The sequence below is a fragment of the Leuciscus leuciscus genome (assembly GCF_965113295.1).
Source record: "Leuciscus leuciscus genome assembly, chromosome: 2".
In the NCBI taxonomy this organism is placed as follows: Eukaryota; Metazoa; Chordata; class Actinopteri; order Cypriniformes; family Leuciscidae; genus Leuciscus; species Leuciscus leuciscus.
The window spans coordinates 43,818,907-43,838,828 of NC_138726.1; the positions used below are offsets into that span (position 1 = coordinate 43,818,907).

The 19,922-nt window shown below is 37.8% G+C and overlaps 2 protein-coding genes across 3 annotated transcripts; both read left to right on the forward strand.

Moving 5' to 3' along the window:
- Positions 1-707: 707 nt before the first annotated feature.
- senp3b (SUMO specific peptidase 3b) lies at positions 708-8,310 on the forward strand. The gene is made up of 11 exons (XM_082158427.1): positions 708-870; positions 1,532-2,263; positions 3,068-3,211; positions 3,440-3,551; positions 3,662-3,809; positions 3,902-3,949; positions 4,069-4,146; positions 6,777-6,914; positions 7,080-7,163; positions 7,279-7,329; positions 7,629-8,310. The coding sequence occupies exons 2-11, from the start codon at positions 1,570-1,572 to the stop codon at positions 7,737-7,739; spliced, it is 1,608 nt and encodes a 535-aa protein (XP_082014553.1). The 5' UTR covers positions 708-870; positions 1,532-1,569; the 3' UTR covers positions 7,740-8,310.
- A 382-nt stretch (positions 8,311-8,692) lies between these two features.
- eif4a1a (eukaryotic translation initiation factor 4A1A) lies at positions 8,693-14,796 on the forward strand. 2 transcript variants are annotated; one of them, XM_082158440.1, is made up of 12 exons: positions 8,693-8,780; positions 9,928-9,942; positions 10,178-10,226; positions 10,331-10,463; positions 10,761-10,900; positions 11,252-11,420; positions 11,552-11,661; positions 12,284-12,427; positions 12,731-12,868; positions 12,954-13,043; positions 13,350-13,429; positions 13,514-14,796. In XM_082158440.1, exons 1-12 carry the CDS (start codon positions 8,758-8,760, stop codon positions 13,656-13,658), a joined length of 1,236 nt encoding a protein of 411 aa, XP_082014566.1. In that variant the 5' UTR covers positions 8,693-8,757; the 3' UTR covers positions 13,659-14,796. The 2 variants fall into 2 exon arrangements, with proteins under 2 accessions (XP_082014566.1, XP_082014567.1); XM_082158441.1 differs by lacking the exon at positions 9,928-9,942 and having other exon boundaries at positions 8,743-8,780.
- The last annotated feature ends 5,126 nt before the right edge of the window (positions 14,797-19,922 follow it).

Below are 19,922 nucleotides of genomic sequence, written 5' to 3' on the forward strand. Positions count from 1 at the left end.
TAATTGAATCTGTCAATAAACAAAAAAACAAACAAACAAACAAAAAAAAACACACACACACAAGATGAAAACTTTGTATATAATAATGGACTTATTATCAGTAAGATATAACAGATATTTAACAGCTGAGTTCTGGGAAATCCCATTTGCTGGGAATCACTTGAGTCAACTGCATGTTGCAATTCAAAGGATGCATCATTTAGCCAGACTAGTGCAATTTTTTTAAGTTCTTCCTTCCCATCATATTGTGACTCAGGCCTAGACATATGCAGCATGTTCTTAACCATAGGATCTTAATTCAGGCTAGAAACATGATAATGACAGCATAGAAAAATATCACTGACAAAATAGATGAGTATGAGAGTATTTGAAGGATAGCCATTTACATTCAGCTACTGAAAACCTACTCAATAACCTACTTAAATGTTATTTTTTGAAACCTTTTAAATATCTAAGTATACTTGATTCAGAAAAATCAAAATATAAGAAAGGGTAGGCCTACAAGAGTGGAAGAAGGGTGCACACCCTTCTTCCATTTGAAACTCATTTTTATTTTACTACTCTTCCTTCATTACACGATTCAATCCAATATTTATATGCTAACATGTTGCAAGTATCTTTATATGAGTATTATTTTTAATGTTTTATTTTGCAAGGGTCTGTAACGCCATTACACGAGGCCAATGATGTCATCAATTGCGCGCAGCAGCTGTTCATGGTTTCGTGCAAAGACCGCGACTGTATTCATTGATTGAGGTGGAAATCCTCGTAATGCACAATCTGGTTTCTTTGCCTCCAAATCATTGAAAATAAAGGCAAAGCTGCCGCGTGTGTTTTTCATTTACATTGGTTTAAAACTGCACGTAAAAGGTGAGTGATATGTGGGTATAATTCAAGAGACTGTACAGTAGGTAGCTGTTAGCTAGTCAGCTAATTAGCGAATTTGCACATGCCAGAGATCGAAAACTACCTAGTAAGCAACCGTAAATTATTCGGCTTATAACGTCGTTGCAAAACACACAAAATATGTGTTGTTCTCTAGATATGACACGACATTTGAAAGGCTTTGATTAGGCATGCTAGATGTGAGTCTGTATAATATCTTCGCTCATTTTGTTGTTGATAGTAGCATTTTACCATTGTGCATGAATATATGTGCAAATTTCATGAAGCACGTTTGGTTAAACGCGGACAAATTGTTAAATTATTGTGAGAATGTATCAATTCTAATAACGTTACTTGCTTTCTGTCCGAAGTGTTTTGCTCTTTTGTATTTTATCCTTTTAAATAAGACTAAATGAAAACAAAATGTAAAATATATATTTTTTATTTATTATATCTAAAATGTAAAATGAGATATATGTAAGATATCTAATATGTTCTCCACTTTGACAATCACCATATATTATACAAGACCAGTTATCAGTCAGTCATAAATAACATATCTGTATAATGCAATTTTTACACCTGCATCAGAAACAAAATTCAGGGTACTGAATTTACCCCAATTGACATTTTTTCACTCTTGCAGACGGCAAGCTGGCGCAGGTAGCAGGTTGCCAGTGGACTATGAGAGACAGTGGTGGAAGCCTGGCCCAGAACCGCTGGCAAGGGGAACTCTCCTTGACTGTGAGCCAGGAGGCCAGCAGTGTTGGGGGCATGGGAGGTGATCTAATGGATCCAAACTCCCCTCCCAACACCACCAGCCCCATTCACCTCAAAATAGCTCACAAGGAGCGAATCTGGACTGGAGAGTACATAGAACCGGTAGAAGTTGATGAAGAGCTTGGATTTGATGAGAATGAAGAAGATATTGAAGAAGAAGATGAGGAAGAGATTGATTCTGAGTGTGCTTCCTGGGAAGAGAAAGATGAAGTGGAAGACTGGCAAATGCCATTTGAATCACAGCCGCAAGTCATGCTCGCCAACAATTATCGGCAGCAGATGTCCTCACATGAAGGGGAGGTCAAATTCCAAGCTAGAGACTTTCCCGAGAATCCCTTCCAGATTCGACTTCATGGACTTAGGCAGCAAAGACTGAAGCGCTGGCGAAGACTACGGTCTAGTGCAAGTTTACGCAACCGGCTTGTGCAGAATTGGAAAACGTGGAGACAACGGGCGCAATGGGTTGGCAACTTAGGGTATCGACGGGCAAGGAGGTGGCGCCGGTATAGCCTTTATGCCAGCAAGAGAGAAGAACAGGAATGTGAAACCTTGTGCTCATCACAAATAGGTTTGGAGACAACAAGTGGAGGAGAACCAGGTGAGATTTTTCCTTTTCTCATTGTTATTTAGAGCAGGGTTTTTCAGACTGGGCTATGTGGACCCCCAAGGGGCCACAAAGGGAGTACTAGGAGGTCTAGGGTGACCAGACGTCCCGAAATTTAAGCTGTTGTCCCGGATCCCGAATCTGGCCCTAATTGTCCAATCCAAGTAAAATCTTGAGTAGTAATTGTCTGATAAAACATTAAAAACTGTCCATGGAAGTTGAGTCGTCCTGCAGCCAGCCCCTGTCGGCTGCTCATTGGCTGCAGCATCTTTTTTTCTTTTTTTGAAGTTCTACAAAGATACCGTAGGCACGAATTTAGATATGCATTGATAAGCGAGCACAAGCTGCCGCAGCCGCGAGGACAGTGGATGTGCAGCCAGTCGTAAAGCAGTGATTAATTGGTCGTGGCACTGTGTGCAAAAAAATACTTCGCCCTGATGTCGGGTTACACAAAGCAAATCATCTACACAATTATTTAGTTTTCTTATTTAATGACCGACAATTTGGTTGTAATAATAATTTTGGCATAAGGCTTATTAGCGTTAGGCTATAGCCTGAAAGGTCTGATTTACGCACTGTTACAACAGTCATTGTTTTTAGTCAACAGTCATTTGAGTTCATGATTTTAATGTTGTTGTTTTGTGGCAGACTAAAGACTAATGACAGACTGTTGATCTTTGAATAAAAATATGTTTGGTTCAGGTTTGAAATTCTATCTTTTATTATAGGCTATGTATTCTAATATCAGGCTATGTAGTCTATGTAGTCTAATATCTAATGTTTGTTCTCTCTCCACAGAAAATTCCTTTTTTGGTTTCAATGGTTATCAAGGGGATTCTCAGTCAAATTCAGTAGTGACTGGGGTTCGGGAATATCTCGTGAAGCCAACCACTCAAAAGATGGAGATGGTCCTAACAGAGGAGCACAGGGCTTATGTCCAAGGTAGAACTCCTGTTGTCTAGAAGCTGCAGAAACATGCATCCTATCTCATATCATCTCTTTCGGTTATGATATGGAAGCATATTTAGATAGCATAGGGTTTATGCCAAGATTGCAGGCCAAAGTGGATGTTATGCTCCTCAGTCCTCACAGATCTTGGTGTTAAAATGTGTAAAATGTCCCAAACTCAGTGGTGGTGGTACCTAATGCATGCATTTATTTATTTCTCAGGTCTTCTTGATGAATACCTTCGAAAGTATGGAAGTCTAATTCCTGTACAAACAGATGATATTGTCGAAGAACTGCAGGGCATCTTCAATGAGGACTTTTCTCAGACTCACAGGTCTCAAATACACTCTTTTTCGTTTAGTTCTTTGTGCATCTATTGTGTATCACATAGATCTTTAGAAGGAAAGCTAAAGTATTTTTCTTTTCTTTACCATGTGCCCACAGGAAGGTTGTGGTGCAACATTTAATTCAATCCTACCAGAGGTCATCAGGGACTGCCATGTTGAAAGGGTTCCGGGTGAATTACAAGCGTCATGTTCTCACAATGGATGATCTTAGCACCCTCTATGGACAGAATTGGCTCAATGACCAGGTCAGTTTTGAGTTATACATGATACATTTCATCATTTAGTCTTTCTCAGTCATGCTTAATGCACACATTGTTATTTCATCTGATTTTTTAAGATCATGAACATGTATGGAGACCTTGTGATGGATTCAGTGCCTGAAAAGGTGAATATTCTTTTCTTATTTCTCCTATGGAATTCTTTCTTTTTATATAGTTCAGTTGTATTCACTTGTGTTCAGTGTTTTTGTTTTTTTGTATCTAATGCCATCTCATTTACTTTTAGGTGCACTTCTTCAACAGTTTCTTTTATGACAAGTTGAGGACCAAAGGTTATGATGGAGTGAAACGGTGGACAAAGAATGTAAGAAAACTGTAAACTTCACTACCATTCAAAAATGTTGATGTTAATGTTTTTGAAAGAAGTCTCTTGTGTTCATCAAGGCTGCATTTATTTGATTAAATTAAAAATGAAATATTGCTATTTTAAAATGTAATATATTCCTTTGTTGGCAAAGCTACATTTTCAGCATCATTACTCCAGTCTTTAGTGTCGAATGATCCTTCAGAAATATATCTGATATGCTGATTTGGTGCTCAAGGAACATTTCTTATCATTATCAATGTTGAAAACATTGTGCTGGATTCCCCCGGACAGCACGCCAAATACGCATTAAACTTAACTTCCTCTAATTGTATGAAAGTGTGAACTCGTGAAATATCTTTTCTGTCACTTTGATCAATGTAATGCATCCTTGCTAAATAAGAGTTAATTTCTTCAAAAACAAATCTCACTGACCTCAAACTTGTGAAGATTATGTTATGTATATACAGCCTAAGTCCCTCCCCTCCGCTTCCAGCTCATTGGACCTTATTTCGGAAAAAATATGTATGGTAGTCAATGGCGAGAGACAACTTATCTTTTTATTCCGTCTGAACTGTGCCCTGAATTACACATATGATGTTTGTCAATTTAAAAGATAATTTTGAAAGTCAAGAAAGTCGCAGTTTGTCATAAAACAGAAGGGTAACATTTAGTTTTATGAAAATCGCTCAATGAACTACATCTCTCGTCTCGCACTATGTACGTATGTGTGCAATCTGGTACAAAACACTCAGGCATGACGGCGTAACGTTACGATTATAACGTAAGACTATAGAAAAAATGACAGACGTTAGCCTCAGTAAAGTTAGCTTCATTCATTGAGAGAAAAGGTATGACGTCACGTGCGCCTTTTGGGTTTGTAGTCTTTGTAATTACGTCTTATACCTCAGCAGTTTTGCATCAAACTGCGACTTTCTTGACTTTAAAATGTATCTTTTAAATTGACAAACATCATATGTGTAATTCAGGGCACAATTCAAACGAGATCAAAATATTTGTTGTCTCTCGCCATTGACTACCATACAATATTTTTCTGAAATAAGGTCCCATGGTGGTCGACCGGAAGGGGAGGGACTAAGGCTCTCTATAACAAGATCATATACATGTACACATCTGATAATATTTTGGTGGATCCATTCTTCAGTGCTAATTCTTAAAGGGATGGTTCAGAGTCATTTCAAATCTAGGGTCCTTTGCACCATGACCTCGAGCCAAACACCACTAATAATGCCCGGAATGGTACCAAACTTCTACAGTAGTACAAAAAGGTTCTGTACTCATAAAACTAGGCATTTGAAAGTTTGTAAGTACAACAGGGCCCGTATTCATAAAGAATCTTAATGCAAAGAGTAGCTCCTAGTGACAAAATTCTAAGAAAATTCTTAGAAATGTGGGCGTTTACTCTTAAAATTAAAGAAAAAAATCCTAGTAAAGAAAAAAGTAATTCAGAAAGCATCTTAACCCTTAAAAGAGGTCTTAAGCTCAAAATTGTTAGGAGCACGGACGAGGACTTTTAAGAGGCTTAAGAGTTTCTTTAGCAGAGGAGAAAATGGCAGAAAGACGAAGAGGGAGAAGAAATGTGTTGTAGACAATGTATAACAGTGAGTTAATAAGACGCTATAGATTAGATCGTGCAGGGATCATGTTTGTGACTGATCTTATTGGAGACACGCTAACATCTCTGATACAGCACAGCGCCAGAAATGAAAGTAATCACTACATTACGATATTTGGCAACTGGGAAAATTCCATGTTTGATACATTAAAACCAACATTCAAACCACCACTTAAATAGACATGCCAGCAATCAGTGTAATTGGAAAGAGTGGAACAATTTTTATCATTCTAAGCCAATCAAATACCTTATAGGAAATTAACAGCATGGTAAAAAAAAAAAGGATTTATAGGCCTATACACATATAAAATGTGTGTGTGTGTGTGTGTGTGTGACAACGGTCAAATAGGAAAAATTACGCATGTAATTTCAAAGTGAAGGCTTAGAATAGACCCTATACTTAAAATCACTTTTTTTTTTCTTCTTCTTGGACAACCAACCAATCACAGTCTTCAAAAGATTGTGTCATACATAGCAACGGGGTCAACCCCGCCTCCTTACTAAGATGAAAGTTTTTGTCTTTTCCTTACTCAGAGTTGCTCTCAGATCGGTCCCGAATCGCTTTTAAGCTAAGACTCCTACGTAAACGTTTTTAAGCTAAATTAAGAGTTTTCTTAGAGGATTCTTAGAATCTTTATGAATACGGGCCCAGGAGTTTATTTAAATAGCACTTGCCCGATGGCTTATGCTACCGCTAACCCGGTCGTCGAGGTCACTTCCGTGATTTGGGAAAAGCCCGTAAAAGTCCTGGCAGAAAGCGATTAATTTTTTATAATTTTTTCCGAAGTGTTGACAACTTAGTGTTAACTAATAATTGTTGCAAACTGGTACTACCAACAAAATATTAGTGCATTCCTGGAACTGGGCGTGTTTGGCTCGAGGTCATGGTGCAAAGGACCCTAGGTTGGAATTACTCCGAACCATCCCTTTAAATCAGATCCGCAGAACTTTTCTTGTTCTTGCTTTTATTAACACACGTTCAAACATGTTTCAGGTGGACATCTTCCAGAAGGATCTTTTGTTGATTCCCATTCATTTAGAAGTGCACTGGTCATTGGTCTCAGTTGATATTAAACGGCGCTCCATCACATACTTCGATTCTCAGCGAACTCTTAATCGCCGCTGCCCCAAGGTATAAGCCACATAAAAATATAGTGTTGTATGTGCTATAGTACACTTAAAATCTTCTCCACAAACTATGACATTTCTTTAAACCTGTGTGCCATGTCTAAATATAATAATTAACCTTTGTGTTTGTAACTCTAATTAGCTAAGTGACCATTTTTTCCCTCCACAGCATATTTTTAAATACCTGCAGGCAGAAGCCATGATAAAAGACAAGAGAGACTTCCTGATAGGGTGGAAAGGCTTTTTTAAAATGGTAAGTCCAGACACATTTCCACAAATTGCTACTTGTTGTGACGGCTTTTCTTTTTTTTCTAATGCTGTTCAAATATGTCAGTGATAGTTAATAAAGCCTCTTTTTTATGTTACAGAATGTTGGCAGACAGAATAATGACAGTGACTGTGGGGCATTTGTCCTGCAGGTTTGTACATGCACCATTTTCATATAGCTGACGATGGTCTGGGGTTTTATGAGTGGTGGTTGATAAGATTTAGATTAACTGACACAATGCTGTAGATTTATAACTGTTTATCTAGAGTAAAATCCATTAAAATAGACTGTGGTGGGTTGAAGTTTTTAACATGCGTCATCCAAAATGCGACAAACTGTACTCCACAAATGCACAGAAAAATCAGATGCACAGACATATTGTCAGAATGTGTTGTTTGATGTCATAAGATTGACCTTTTATTTCTCTTTATTTATCCACCTCCTCTTTAGTACTGCAAGTGTCTCGCATTGGGTCAGCCCTTCAGCTTCCGTCAGCAGGACATGCCCAAGCTGAGGAGACTTATGTACAAAGAACTGTGTCATTGCAAGCTCTCACTGTGATATTTGTGTAAAGACTGCACAACCAGTGAGGAAAGAGATACATTTGTCCAAAAAGCCTGAGAGACTTCACAATGAGGATATTTCTTCATCACTCACTTTTATTTTTATTTTGTATAACCTTTTCAGTTGGTTTCGTACTTGAGGCCAACATCTTGACTGAGAGATCTGAGGTAATCCACGGTTGACAGCCTGGCTTGCCCTTGTGATATACTGCCTAAATGGAACATTCTGTTTGGGGTTTTGTATTTGTTCTGTGCATAAAGATGAGAGTAACTGTGCCCTGATGCAAGTGACGAATCATGTCTGCAGTTTTGTTTTTAATAAATCGTCTTATGAAAATAACGATCTGGGTAATCATCAGAACACTTAAATTGCTATTCTGTTAGTCACATTGTAATTAATATTGTATTTTGAAATGGCCAGGATTTGTTATGGTAGTATTCTCATCATGTTAGCTTTGTTCACCCTTATTGAAACTGGAAATAATCCCAGCAAGCTGTTTTCTTTTCTTCTTAAAGCATATTTATAATCACATATTAAATGAACCACTATTTACAATACCTGTGAATAATAGATGACTCACTTGCAACGTTTATGTACTGGGAAACAGCTCTTGGGTAATAAGGGAAGCGTTACTTCTGACTCTATTTTCTGGAAGTGAGCAAAACCTTTTATATTTATGATTTTTTTTTTACTAATATAAAATTAGGTATTTATCATTTAAAAAACGTAGATGCTAGAAAACCAAACATCACATTTCTTAAAGAAATAACGTGGGTAATTTAGCCTTTTTTTTTTTCAACTTCCAGCTAGGATTTTGTTCTCTTTTTTTCGTTTGGTGACGTCTTTAAACAGGCGCTTATAATAGGGAGAGACCAATCGTTTCCTGACCAATTGGAAGACACGCTGGGCGGGTCTATAATCTGATTGAACGGGAAGTTGTCCAATCAATGGACTTTGGTCGTCGTCACGGCTTAAGTATTTGCGCGTTTCCGCCAGTCTACAGTCCTTTGTAATAATGTCGTCTGAACATGAAGATAGGTAAGAAAACGTGCTCGAACAATTTTTTATGTATCTATGTCAGTGCTGATCGTTTTACTGGAAATGTTTAGTCAGTGTTATTGATTTCAAATGTATCTTTTGGAAAATATAGAATTTGTCTTTCATCAGCGTTTTAAAAGCTAGCATTTTCAGCCGATTTGGCACGTTCGTCCTCTCCCTGTTCCCGCCTCGTAAAAAAATACCCAGAAAAGTGCTTTTTTCACCAGGTAGCGTAACTACCATGCGTTTTACTTAAGATTATACTCGTAATGTTTATTGGAAAGTCTTTTCGAATGATTTTTGTAACGTCTATTCGACGTTCCGTTAGAATGCCGGTTTTTGTGACGCAACGTGTCTCACGCGCTTGTTCAGTTCCTCGTGTGGCCGGCGCGTCCATGCGGCACATGGTCACTCCCTTATCCTCGTTTTAAACATATTATCTACGTTTTAACGTTAATTTGAATGTTATTCATCAGATATCTCCGTATCCGGTGCCATTTAATAAAAAAATATGTATTTTGTTCGCAGATGTAGGCCTACAGAGGAGAAAATATGTAGGCCATGTGCCTTTCCTGGGCTAGACAATAGAGTGTTCTTACGATGTAGGCCCAAGGCCTATCCTCACATAGGCCTCTATTATTAAAATGTATATAAATGCTAAAGATGCTGATTATTCTTTTTAAAAAACTTAAAGAAAAGGGAAACTATGTCGTCGGTGAAACTATTAACTTACTTGAATACTTTGGTTCTATAATTAAATGTATACATGGATTGGTATAATACGGAGTTGACGCACGGTATTAATTTAAACCGCTTTTATAAGACAGAACATTGTAATTGTAATGATCGATTGTTGTTTCCGACGAATTACTGGAGCCACGTTGTTAATGGCGCTGACTGAAAATGGCTGCCTCTTGGCCATATTCTTAATTTACGATGTCAGTGTCTTCACTAAAATATCGCTATGTTTTATAAATAATCGTAAATCAAAACCGTGACTTTAACGTGGAATGCTAAAGGAGATATTAGGCAGACTGACAGCACTGGTAACCGTTCACTTTCGTTTTATGGAGAATGATCCAATGCAAGCGAATAGTGACTGAGGCTGTCATTCTGACTAACCTTTTCTTTTCTTTTTCCCCACAAGTCATCATGAGTCTGAGTAAGTTTTCGTTTTTACTTGAACTAATTAAACATTTAACAATATATGAATAAATGTATGGGATGTTTGTGTGTAGATAAACCCCAACACTAAAAGGGGACCGAGTGACTGAATTATTGGTTAAAATCCAATGAATTGCTGTTTAGTCCTTTAGCTGACTTTTCACATCTCAACACTGGAAAATGTGAAATGAGTTTTACATCAAAGCTGTACTAATTACAGCCTCTCATTTCAGACCCAGAGACAATGGCCCTGAGGGGATGGAGCCAGATGGTATCATTGAGGTTGGTGTCTAAGAGCCATTTCATTTGTCTAATTATATTGATATAAAATAACACGTATGTTTATATGCGCATTAGCGTAAACTATAAACATATTATTTTTTCAGAGCAACTGGAAGGAGATTGTCGATAGTTTTGATGATATGAATTTGCGAGAGGCTCTTCTCAGAGGAATCTATGCTTATGGTTTTGAGAAACCTTCTGCCATTCAGCAGAGGGCAATCCTCCCTTGTATCAAGGGTATGTAGAATTTTATTTCTGTCCATCTATGCTTATATTATTGGAGTATAAGTTCAGTTTATTCATGCCCTTATTAATTGGGCAAGGCTGTGTCTGTCAGTGACACTGACCTATATCTGGTAAGGGCAGATTAAATAAAGCCTATATTCATCCCAGTCAACTCAACACAGTGAGGCATAGACTGTTTCATGGTATGGGCACAAGTGCTTTCCTTAGTACTTTTAACATTACAGTCAGTTTGAAACTCCATGTGATTGAATGGCCATTGGTTAATATTCTGCAGTTTTCTGTCTGTAGGTTATGATGTCATTGCACAGGCTCAGTCTGGCACAGGAAAGACTGCCACGTTTGCCATCTCCATTCTGCAGCAAGTTGATGTGGAGCTGAAGGCTACACAAGCAATGGTGCTGGCTCCTACCAGAGAGCTGGCCCAACAGGTGAAAAGCATTACTCATTCAGGTTTGCTATAGCACACAGGTTCTGTCTTTGTCTTCTGTGTCTTCAAATGAAAAAGTGTGGAAAGTTTAAGCATGTCCCCTATCAACTGGGCAAGGCTGTGTCTGTCAGTGACGCAAAGTCCGATATCTGTTAGGGGAAGAGGAAATTAAGACCGTATTCATCCCAGTCAGCTCAACACAGTGAGACAAAGACTGTTTCATGCTATGGGCACAGATACACATCTATTTTATAACATGCTTCACCATCCATTTTGTTTCTTGTGCAGTGACTCATGAGCACAGATGGGTTGTTGTTTTTATTATTTGCTAAACTGTCTTTGTTGTCTTTAGATTCAGAAGGTGGTCCTGGCTCTTGGAGACTACATGGGGGCATCTTGCCATGCCTGCATCGGTGGCACCAATGTCCGTAATGACGTTCAGAAGCTTCAGGCTGATGTGCCCCACATAGTGGTTGGGACCCCTGGTCGTGTGTTTGACATGCTTAACCGCAGATATCTCTGTAAGTACAGATTATGGGCACTTGTTCTATCATTTATTGTTTTCTCAACTACCTGTTCTGGTTATTGCAATGGTTCACAGATTAGTATTCTGCATGCCTAATGTCTTATGACACCTATTTTCCTATTTCAGCTCCTAAATATATAAAGATGTTTGCGCTGGATGAGGCAGATGAAATGTTGAGCAGAGGCTTCAAGGACCAAATCTATGAGATCTTTCAGAAGTTGGCCACAGATACTCAGGTAAGCTAATACTTTTCAGCTAACAGTTTATTGGTGCCCACACCAAAGTTCCCTCTCCTACCAGCTTCCTATGCTGAATTGGGAATCATGTTCTTTGGTAGAGAAATGTTTCTGCTCTCCACTATGATTGGGCTCTTGGGGTCCCTCTTCATGACTATTAAGCAGCTGACACTTCATACCTTAAATGAGTTTCTAATTGCTGTTCAGTTTGTTTTAACTTCAAAGTAGATGAAATCTGGCTGAGCATTAACACCTGGTTTCACAGACAAGGCTTAATCCTAGTCCCAGACTAAAATGCATGTTTGAGTTTTAACTGAAAGCAACTTTCACTGACATCTTAGTGTCAATGCCATTTTTTTCTCAAGATGCACACTAGTAATGTTTTGTTTTTTCTAAGGCATGTTTATAAAACACTTTAAAACAGCCTAATCCTGTCTTAATCTAAGCCCTGTTTGTGAAACCAGTCCATAACTTCCTCCACACCATGATCAGTTTAGATTGCTGTAGATTTGCCATAACTGTACATTTGTTAACCTAACAAATTGCCTATCCTATAACATGAAAAGGTGTTCTTAGTGTTGTCTCGTTTTGTAAGCTTATGCATGGGTTTTTCTTTTCCCAGGTGATTCTTTTGTCTGCCACCATGCCTCAGGAGGTGCTGGAGGTGACTACAAAGTTCATGAGAGATCCTATTCGTATCCTAGTTAAGAAAGAAGAGCTGACCCTTGAGGGAATCCGGCAGTTCTACATCAATGTTGAGAAGGAGGTGAGTGAGTAATAAATATTCCTTTCTCTACCCTAAAATCTTCAAAAATGTTCATTTGCAGTTCTAGTTTAGTTTTTTTGTGACTGAAGTTGTAATGCTGTTTTGTGATGAAAACATGCGTGTCAACTGATCCCAGACTCCCTGCAGTGCTCAGTGTCTGGCAAGCGTTTTGCTTGCCAGTGCATTTTGAGCCTGTAGGTCTCTGGGAACATGATCTTGACTTAAGTCTGAAAACAGCACCACCTATTGGAACAGCAGGGTTTTATCTCCCTCCATTTGCTAAGCTTTTTTTCTGTCTTTCAGGAGTGGAAGTTGGACACATTGTGTGATCTTTATGAAACCCTGACCATCACTCAGGCAGTAATCTTCATCAACACGCGCCGGAAGGTGGACTGGCTGACAGAGAAAATGCATGCAAGGGACTTTACGGTTTCTGCGCTGGTGAGTGACTAACGGGGTGTGGTGTTTATATAGTTTTCCAAAATGCCTTTGTGGTTTTAACTTTTTGCACTCTATGGCTTCATAGCATGGTGACATGGAGCAGAAGGAGAGAGATGTCATCATGAAAGAGTTCCGTTCTGGCTCCAGCCGAGTCCTCATTACTACCGACCTGCTGGTAAGCAACCTTTCATCTTCCTCTTTACCCACAGTTCTGAGATGTCACACCAAGGATCCCTCTTCCACCAGCCTGCTGTGCTGTGATGGGAATAAAGTTCTTTGGGAGATTATTCTAACTGCTCTCCACAGTGCCTGGGTTGCCAAGTCCCTCAACACGACTATGAAGCAGTTGACATTTACAATTTTCAAACGCACTGTTGCTTGTAATTAACTTGGGTTTGCTAGTTGACTAGCGTTGACTTGCTAGTTGACTGCATCAAAGTTTCAATCGTTACCATTCCTCACAGTACTTGTTTACTTTTAGGCAAGAGGCATTGATGTGCAGCAGGTTTCACTGGTTATCAACTATGACCTTCCAACCAACAGGGAGAACTATATTCACAGGTGAGTCTAAAAGCCTTTTCTGTGATGGTGGTTGTCTGATTTGTGCATTTGTTCCTGTTTAGTAACAGTGCTTTATTTGTGTAGAATCGGACGTGGTGGACGCTTTGGAAGAAAGGGCGTTGCTATCAACATGATCACCGAAGATGACAAGCGCACGCTGCGAGACATTGAAACCTTCTACAATACTACTGTGGAGGAAATGCCCATGAACGTTGCTGATCTGATCTAAGACCCCTGCCCCATTCTTTCCTCCTTCCCCTACTTTTTTTTTCTCCCCTCTTTAGTCTCATTCCAACCCACATCTCTTTTCATGCAAATCCCTCACAAATCAAGTACTGTTGGTTCTGATGGTGTTTTTTTAAAGAAATATATAAATCCAGTATGTTGGCCACATTGAATACTAAAAATGAATACTATATTCATAAGGCTCATTTAATCTTGCCCATTTAAAATGGTGCCATCTAGTGATCAAGGAGGTGTTGCAGGGCTTATTTGCATGTGTGGTGTAAATGTTAATGCACTGACTGGCATAATGGATTGGAGACATGCCCTGCTTTTCTTGATAGTGTTGGTTTAACCATATTTGAGATGTGACTCTACATTGGAAGATTTTTTTTTTTTCTAGCACAGTGCAAAGGATGTAAACTATATAATGATTCATGTGTTTTATATGGAGGACTTGGACTTTTATTCCAAATTGCAAGTCACTGCCATTTTTCCTTTTACAGAAGCATCTGAGTAGGTTAAGATCTGCTTGATTTAAAAAAAAGATGCTTCAGTTCAAAAGGAAGTTGGTTTGTGAGAACAAATCTGATTCTAGAATTGAAAAATGTGGTCAAGTAATTTTCTCAAACTGTCCAATTCTTGTTACATCTTTTGTTGTCCTGTGTGCGTGGCTGTAGCTTTTTCGGTTTTTGTAAATAGGCTTTACTCTGGCGGGATGAATGGCTGAAGACATTAGAAGTGAATTTGGAATGGTTGATATGACTGGATAACCCACCATTGTATTGCCTCAGATTTTTCTCTGCATCAAAGTCCTATTGAGGAGTTTTGCTCCCATAACCTACCTCACCAAACTGTGTTGGAGAGGTCTAAATATGTAAAGGACCAAACTGCAGTAGTAGAGTATATAGAGATCATTATGTCTTCGTATTGTTCAAAAAATGCCTGTCTTTTGTTGGGTGGGTTTGGATGTGGGGTTTACATTTGGGGTGGTTAGGGCTATTTTTTTAAACAAATTTATTACAAATGTGATAATTATTAACCTTTTTGAGACAGAAGCAATGTATTAAGTCTTTTCTACATTGGATTCTGTATAGTATTTATTTTAATGGTCTGAAATAAAGGTATTTCCCATTTTTAACATGCTAAGTTGTCTTACTTGTTTATTGTCTTTATTTTATATGATAAATTAATAGCTCTGTTAAACAAGTGAAAACCTTTAATGTAATACGTCTATGGGTCTTGCCCTGGTTGAGCTTTATTTTATTTTGAAGCTAAACGCATCATACCTTTTTGCTGTTTTGTTTCTTTATCAACATTCCAGTCAGTGTTTCTGGCCTAAAGCTGTTTGATCATTCGATAGTATACATGATAAACATACAGCAACAACTAATAATTCGATAATATACATGATAAACATACAGCAACAACTGCACAGTCATTGTGTTAGACAACAGGAATGATGGCTTCTGGAACTTATGGTACCACAATTAATGTTTTGAAGTGTTACATCCGTTAATATAATAAATTTTGCTAGAATATTTTATGCATTCAAATATTTAGATATAAATTTAAGATAAATAATATTTAAAATGATGTAACTGCATGGCCGTTTGAATTAGTTTTAAAGCATTAGTTCACCTGAAACTTCATTAATTACTCACATTCATGTTGTTCCAAACCCAACCCATTAGACTTTCGTTGATCTTCGAAACACAAATGAAGCTATGCATCCATTGACAACTACGCAACTACCACTTAGATGCTTCAAAAAGTTCATAATGAGATTGTGTAACTAATCCATTTGAATTGAGCTGCTTAGGCAAAATTTTCTGAAGAGACTCCATTACTTTATATGAGCAGATTTAATTGAGGCTTTTATTCACATATAAACATTGATCAGTAAACATAATCAAGCTCAACCGAACCTGCTTGATGCACGAGAACAAACTTCATTGGTTCTTGTGGAAGCTCAATCTTACAAGTCAAGCGAACATGATTGAGCTTCCGTGTGTGAATAAAAGCCTAAATTCAATCTGTCGCTTCAGAAAATTTGGACTAAACCGCTCAATTCATATGGATTAGTTTCACAATGTCTTTATGAACTTTTTGATAGTTGTGTAGGCTGTCAATGGAGGTACAGAGAGTTCTCAGATTTCATCAAAAAGATCTTCATTTGTGTTCCAAAAATGAACAAAAGCCTTATGGGTTTGGAGCGAAATGAGGTGACGAGTGAATGATGACAGAATTATGGGCGAACTTTAACTCTTCAACAAAAACAATGGATTGTTTTGGATAGCTGTCGGTAATACATGAATGAAACGAAAGCTAGGTTTATGTAACAGAACTAATAAACTGAATATGTTTTAAATACACAATAACTAGGTTTATGTTTATTATCGATAGATCCAACTGACTATGTAAACCAATCTCATATTTTAACTAACTGAATCTTTATTTTTTTTTTTTTTTTTATTAATGCCATGAACCAGATCATCATTCAAAGTAAAACAAATATAAAGTAAAATAAAATAAAATAAGAACAGTGCCAGAGGACAAGAAAAAAAGTATTACAAACATCAAAAAAAGGGTGTTACTTTATACATCATACCTGCTTACAATAAGCTCTAATTAACTAACTGAATCTTGTTTGTTCCTCAGCCCGCCATATTTGAACCATGTTCATCATTTTTAATGGATTCCATTTAATTGTTTTCACAACTAAAATTGATGTTGATTCTAAGGAATTTGTATAAGGCCTACAAAAAACAACAACAAAAAAAAAATAAACTGCAGATCACTTAAATTGAAATATATGCCAATAATAGTAATAAACTATGCCATGATTCATTTTTTATTGTAGTGAAGTTTCGAGGATATGTAGATACTCGTATGTTGAAAAACTGAACCTAACTAAAGTAAACCTGCTGGTCATAATATATATTTTACAATTAAAGTGATGGAATTAACTTCTGTTATGGCAATTATTTGCACTGCGATCAATGAGTAAATGTTCTCTTAAATCTTATTTGACGTAAATATTACCATTTGGGCAAAACTAAACTTTTGCTCAATCAATAAGCACACTTACCCCCGGTTTCACAGACAAGGCTTAAAGGGAAAGTTCACCCAAAAATGTAAATTTTGTCAGTTGACAGTAGCCAATGGCCATTGACTATAGAAAGCAAAAAAACAAACAAAAAAAACCTCTATGTCAAAGGCTACCGTCAACTGTCTGGTTACAAACAGTCTTCAAGATATCTTCTTTTGTGCTCAATAGAAGAAAGAAACTCATACAGGTTTGGAACAACTTGAGGGTGAGTAAATGAAAGAATTTTCATTTTTGGGTGAACTGCCCCTTTAAGCCTAGTCCCAGACTAAAATGCATTTTTGAGCAGTTTTAACTGAAAGCAACTTGCACTGGCATATCTTAAAATATTTCACTGCCATTGTTTTGTCTCAAGATGCACACCAGTGATGTTTTTTGTCTAAGGCAAGCTTATAAAAGCTACTAATTAAGTCCTAATTAAACTAATCCTGGTTTAATCTAAACCCTGTCTGTGAAACCAGGCCTAAATGAGATATTTAAGCACTAAATGTTCACATATCATTATGCTGAATCTGGTGCCCATTTTTCAGTGAAAAGCTCCTGAGAAGCGCACTTCTTGAAGCAAGAGTCGAGAGTCAGACCTAGTCCAGCTCCTTTAATGGCAAGTTCTGAGTGCGTCCACAGGAGGGCAGATCTGTACACCATCTGTATCCACAGGAGAGAAAGGAGCTTTCAGTTGTGCCACAAACTCAGGATGCATACCAATCCCATTGGACTTGTCATTCCAGCACATGGGGATGTATTAGGAAATGTTTTATTCACACATATGTGCCAATAGTTATCCGAACTCCCTGAAGGCCTGTGTCATTACAATTCCACGGCTGCAACTTTTGATCACTTCAGCGAGATCGCTTCACCAACATCCCCTGACATAAAGTGCAGGCCCTCATTCACCTGTCCATCACGCAAACACTATGTTAATTCCCGCATCATGTACCCCTGTCCCACGTCCCCTTCATTCAATTCATTGTACCAATCCCCTCTCTTTCCTGCCCTTTTATACCCCACAGTCTTCTTTTCCAACATTCTTCCTCCTATCACAGCCCTCCATTGGAGGCATAACAACCTCTCCCCTCCATCTCGCCCAGGGCTATACACCTTATGAGAAATGTTTTGATTATGTGTGCTCAGTGTAGGTGGCCCTCCGAAAAACTTTCACTGTCTGCATGGTAACCTCCCCCCCCCCTCATTCCACTTCCCCCTCTCCCCCTGCTGGGCGCATGATTGTGGGCTCAGGGATTATGCGAGCAGGAGGCTCGTAAAGGGCCTGCCAGGGTCTTTCTGTGCAGTGACGGATGGCTAGGAGCCCCCATTTACATAAGAAGGGAGAGAATAGAGGCCCCATTCACTCGGTCTGTCAGGGAGGACTCAGGGACAAACTGCACTCTCTCCAAGTTGCCCTCTTCCCCTCTCAGTCTCTCTTTTCTTCTTTATCTTTGCCATTCTCCCTTCTCCTCAAGCTTTTCCTCATCCGTCCTCCTTTCTTCGAGCCATTGTACTCAGTCTCTTCATTTTTGGGTCACTTAATTTTTTTTTTTTTTTACTCTATTGGGTTTCCTATTTCAAATAAAAATGTCATATTTGTCCCAATGAATTACATAGCATTTAATTTTTCATTGTTTACAGATTAAAACAACAACAACAACTCAAAAAAGGTATTACACTAATACACTCTAACTTAAAAGGATATTTTGAATGCCAAATATTGTTTTAAACAGCCCCATCTGTCTGAAAGTTAAATTAAATTCTAAATGGTATTTCAAAACACACACACACACACACACATGCATATTAAAGCTTCAAAGTGGTCATGAGTGAATGTCCTCTGACAAAGTTCTTGTCCTATCAAGATATCATTAAAATACTTTTCTTTGAAAAAAAAAAAAAATTATTCAGGATTCTCTTTTGTTTGTAATGAAATGACCGTAAACTTTCTTAGATATCTTGATGATCAATAAACACATTCTTCATTTAAAATGTTTTAAGAAGTAATAATTGATATAATTTGTTACTTATAAGATATTTAATATAACTCTATATTTTACATTTACATAAAAGTTACATTTTAGCATAGTATCCATAAATACTCAGTTTTTGGTAATGTAGTGTAAGACTTACAGTGATTGAAAATAATTATTTATTAGAAAGCTAAATATTATTTGACCATTTGATTTTTTTAATCTGTAATTCAAGGGGAAAAGAGCGTGCACACACTAAAAGAAAGATCAAATAAGCGAAAACAGTCTAGATGCCGTATTTATTTAGTTCAGTCATAGAACTCGTGTTGATTCTCCTTTACAGGTTCATTCAGGTATCTGTGTTTGAGCAGCTTAGAGCCCATGCAGCTGAATGGGTGGTTATCTTTTGTGTGCGCTTTGGAAAAACAACTGTGTTGTAACTTGTTTTGGACATACATATTCAAACCCATGAAAACACTGGTTTTAAAAAACAATACAACAGTCAAAGAGAGGCATGTGGAGCACATGTGTATGCAAACATGAGGTCTTTGAGCTATCTGTGTTTGTAGGGGGCTACACTTAACATTTCTGAGAAATTCTCTGAGCTGTCTTGGTTCTGTCTCAACCAAATGGGACAAAGAAACAAAGGATGGCAGAATGAGTCAGGCACTTTCCATAAAGAGGTTTACTATTTGTCCAAAAATGTTTTCTGGACATGGTTATAAGAATGAAGCCCCACAATTTGTGGTTTGATTGGCATTAAGGCATAACTGTCAGTCACGAACAGAAGCTGCTCGCATGGTTCACAAAGCACCTGCAAACTCACAGGCACTCACACCTGTGTCTACAAAAAAAGAGAGAGAAAGAACAACATAAAGCTTTGCACCCACACCTTTTCTCAAGCAATTATAGAAGCGATCCACACCTTTAGAAGTTTCTGACATTAACATGTCATAAATGGTCATAAAAGGGAGTAATGGCACATTGCTGTAATTATGTGTGCTGTAATAATTCCCATTTCACACAAATTTACCCTGAAAACACAGCTCAATAAACGCACAAGATTTAAACAAACTGTTCGTTTTCACAGAAATTTTTCTCATGACAGGGCTAAGAAATGACAATAGAAGAGACAGAAATTGTAATACTAATTAAGTCATAGAAAGTGATTCAAAGAAATCAGGTCCAAAATTAGCTACACAAC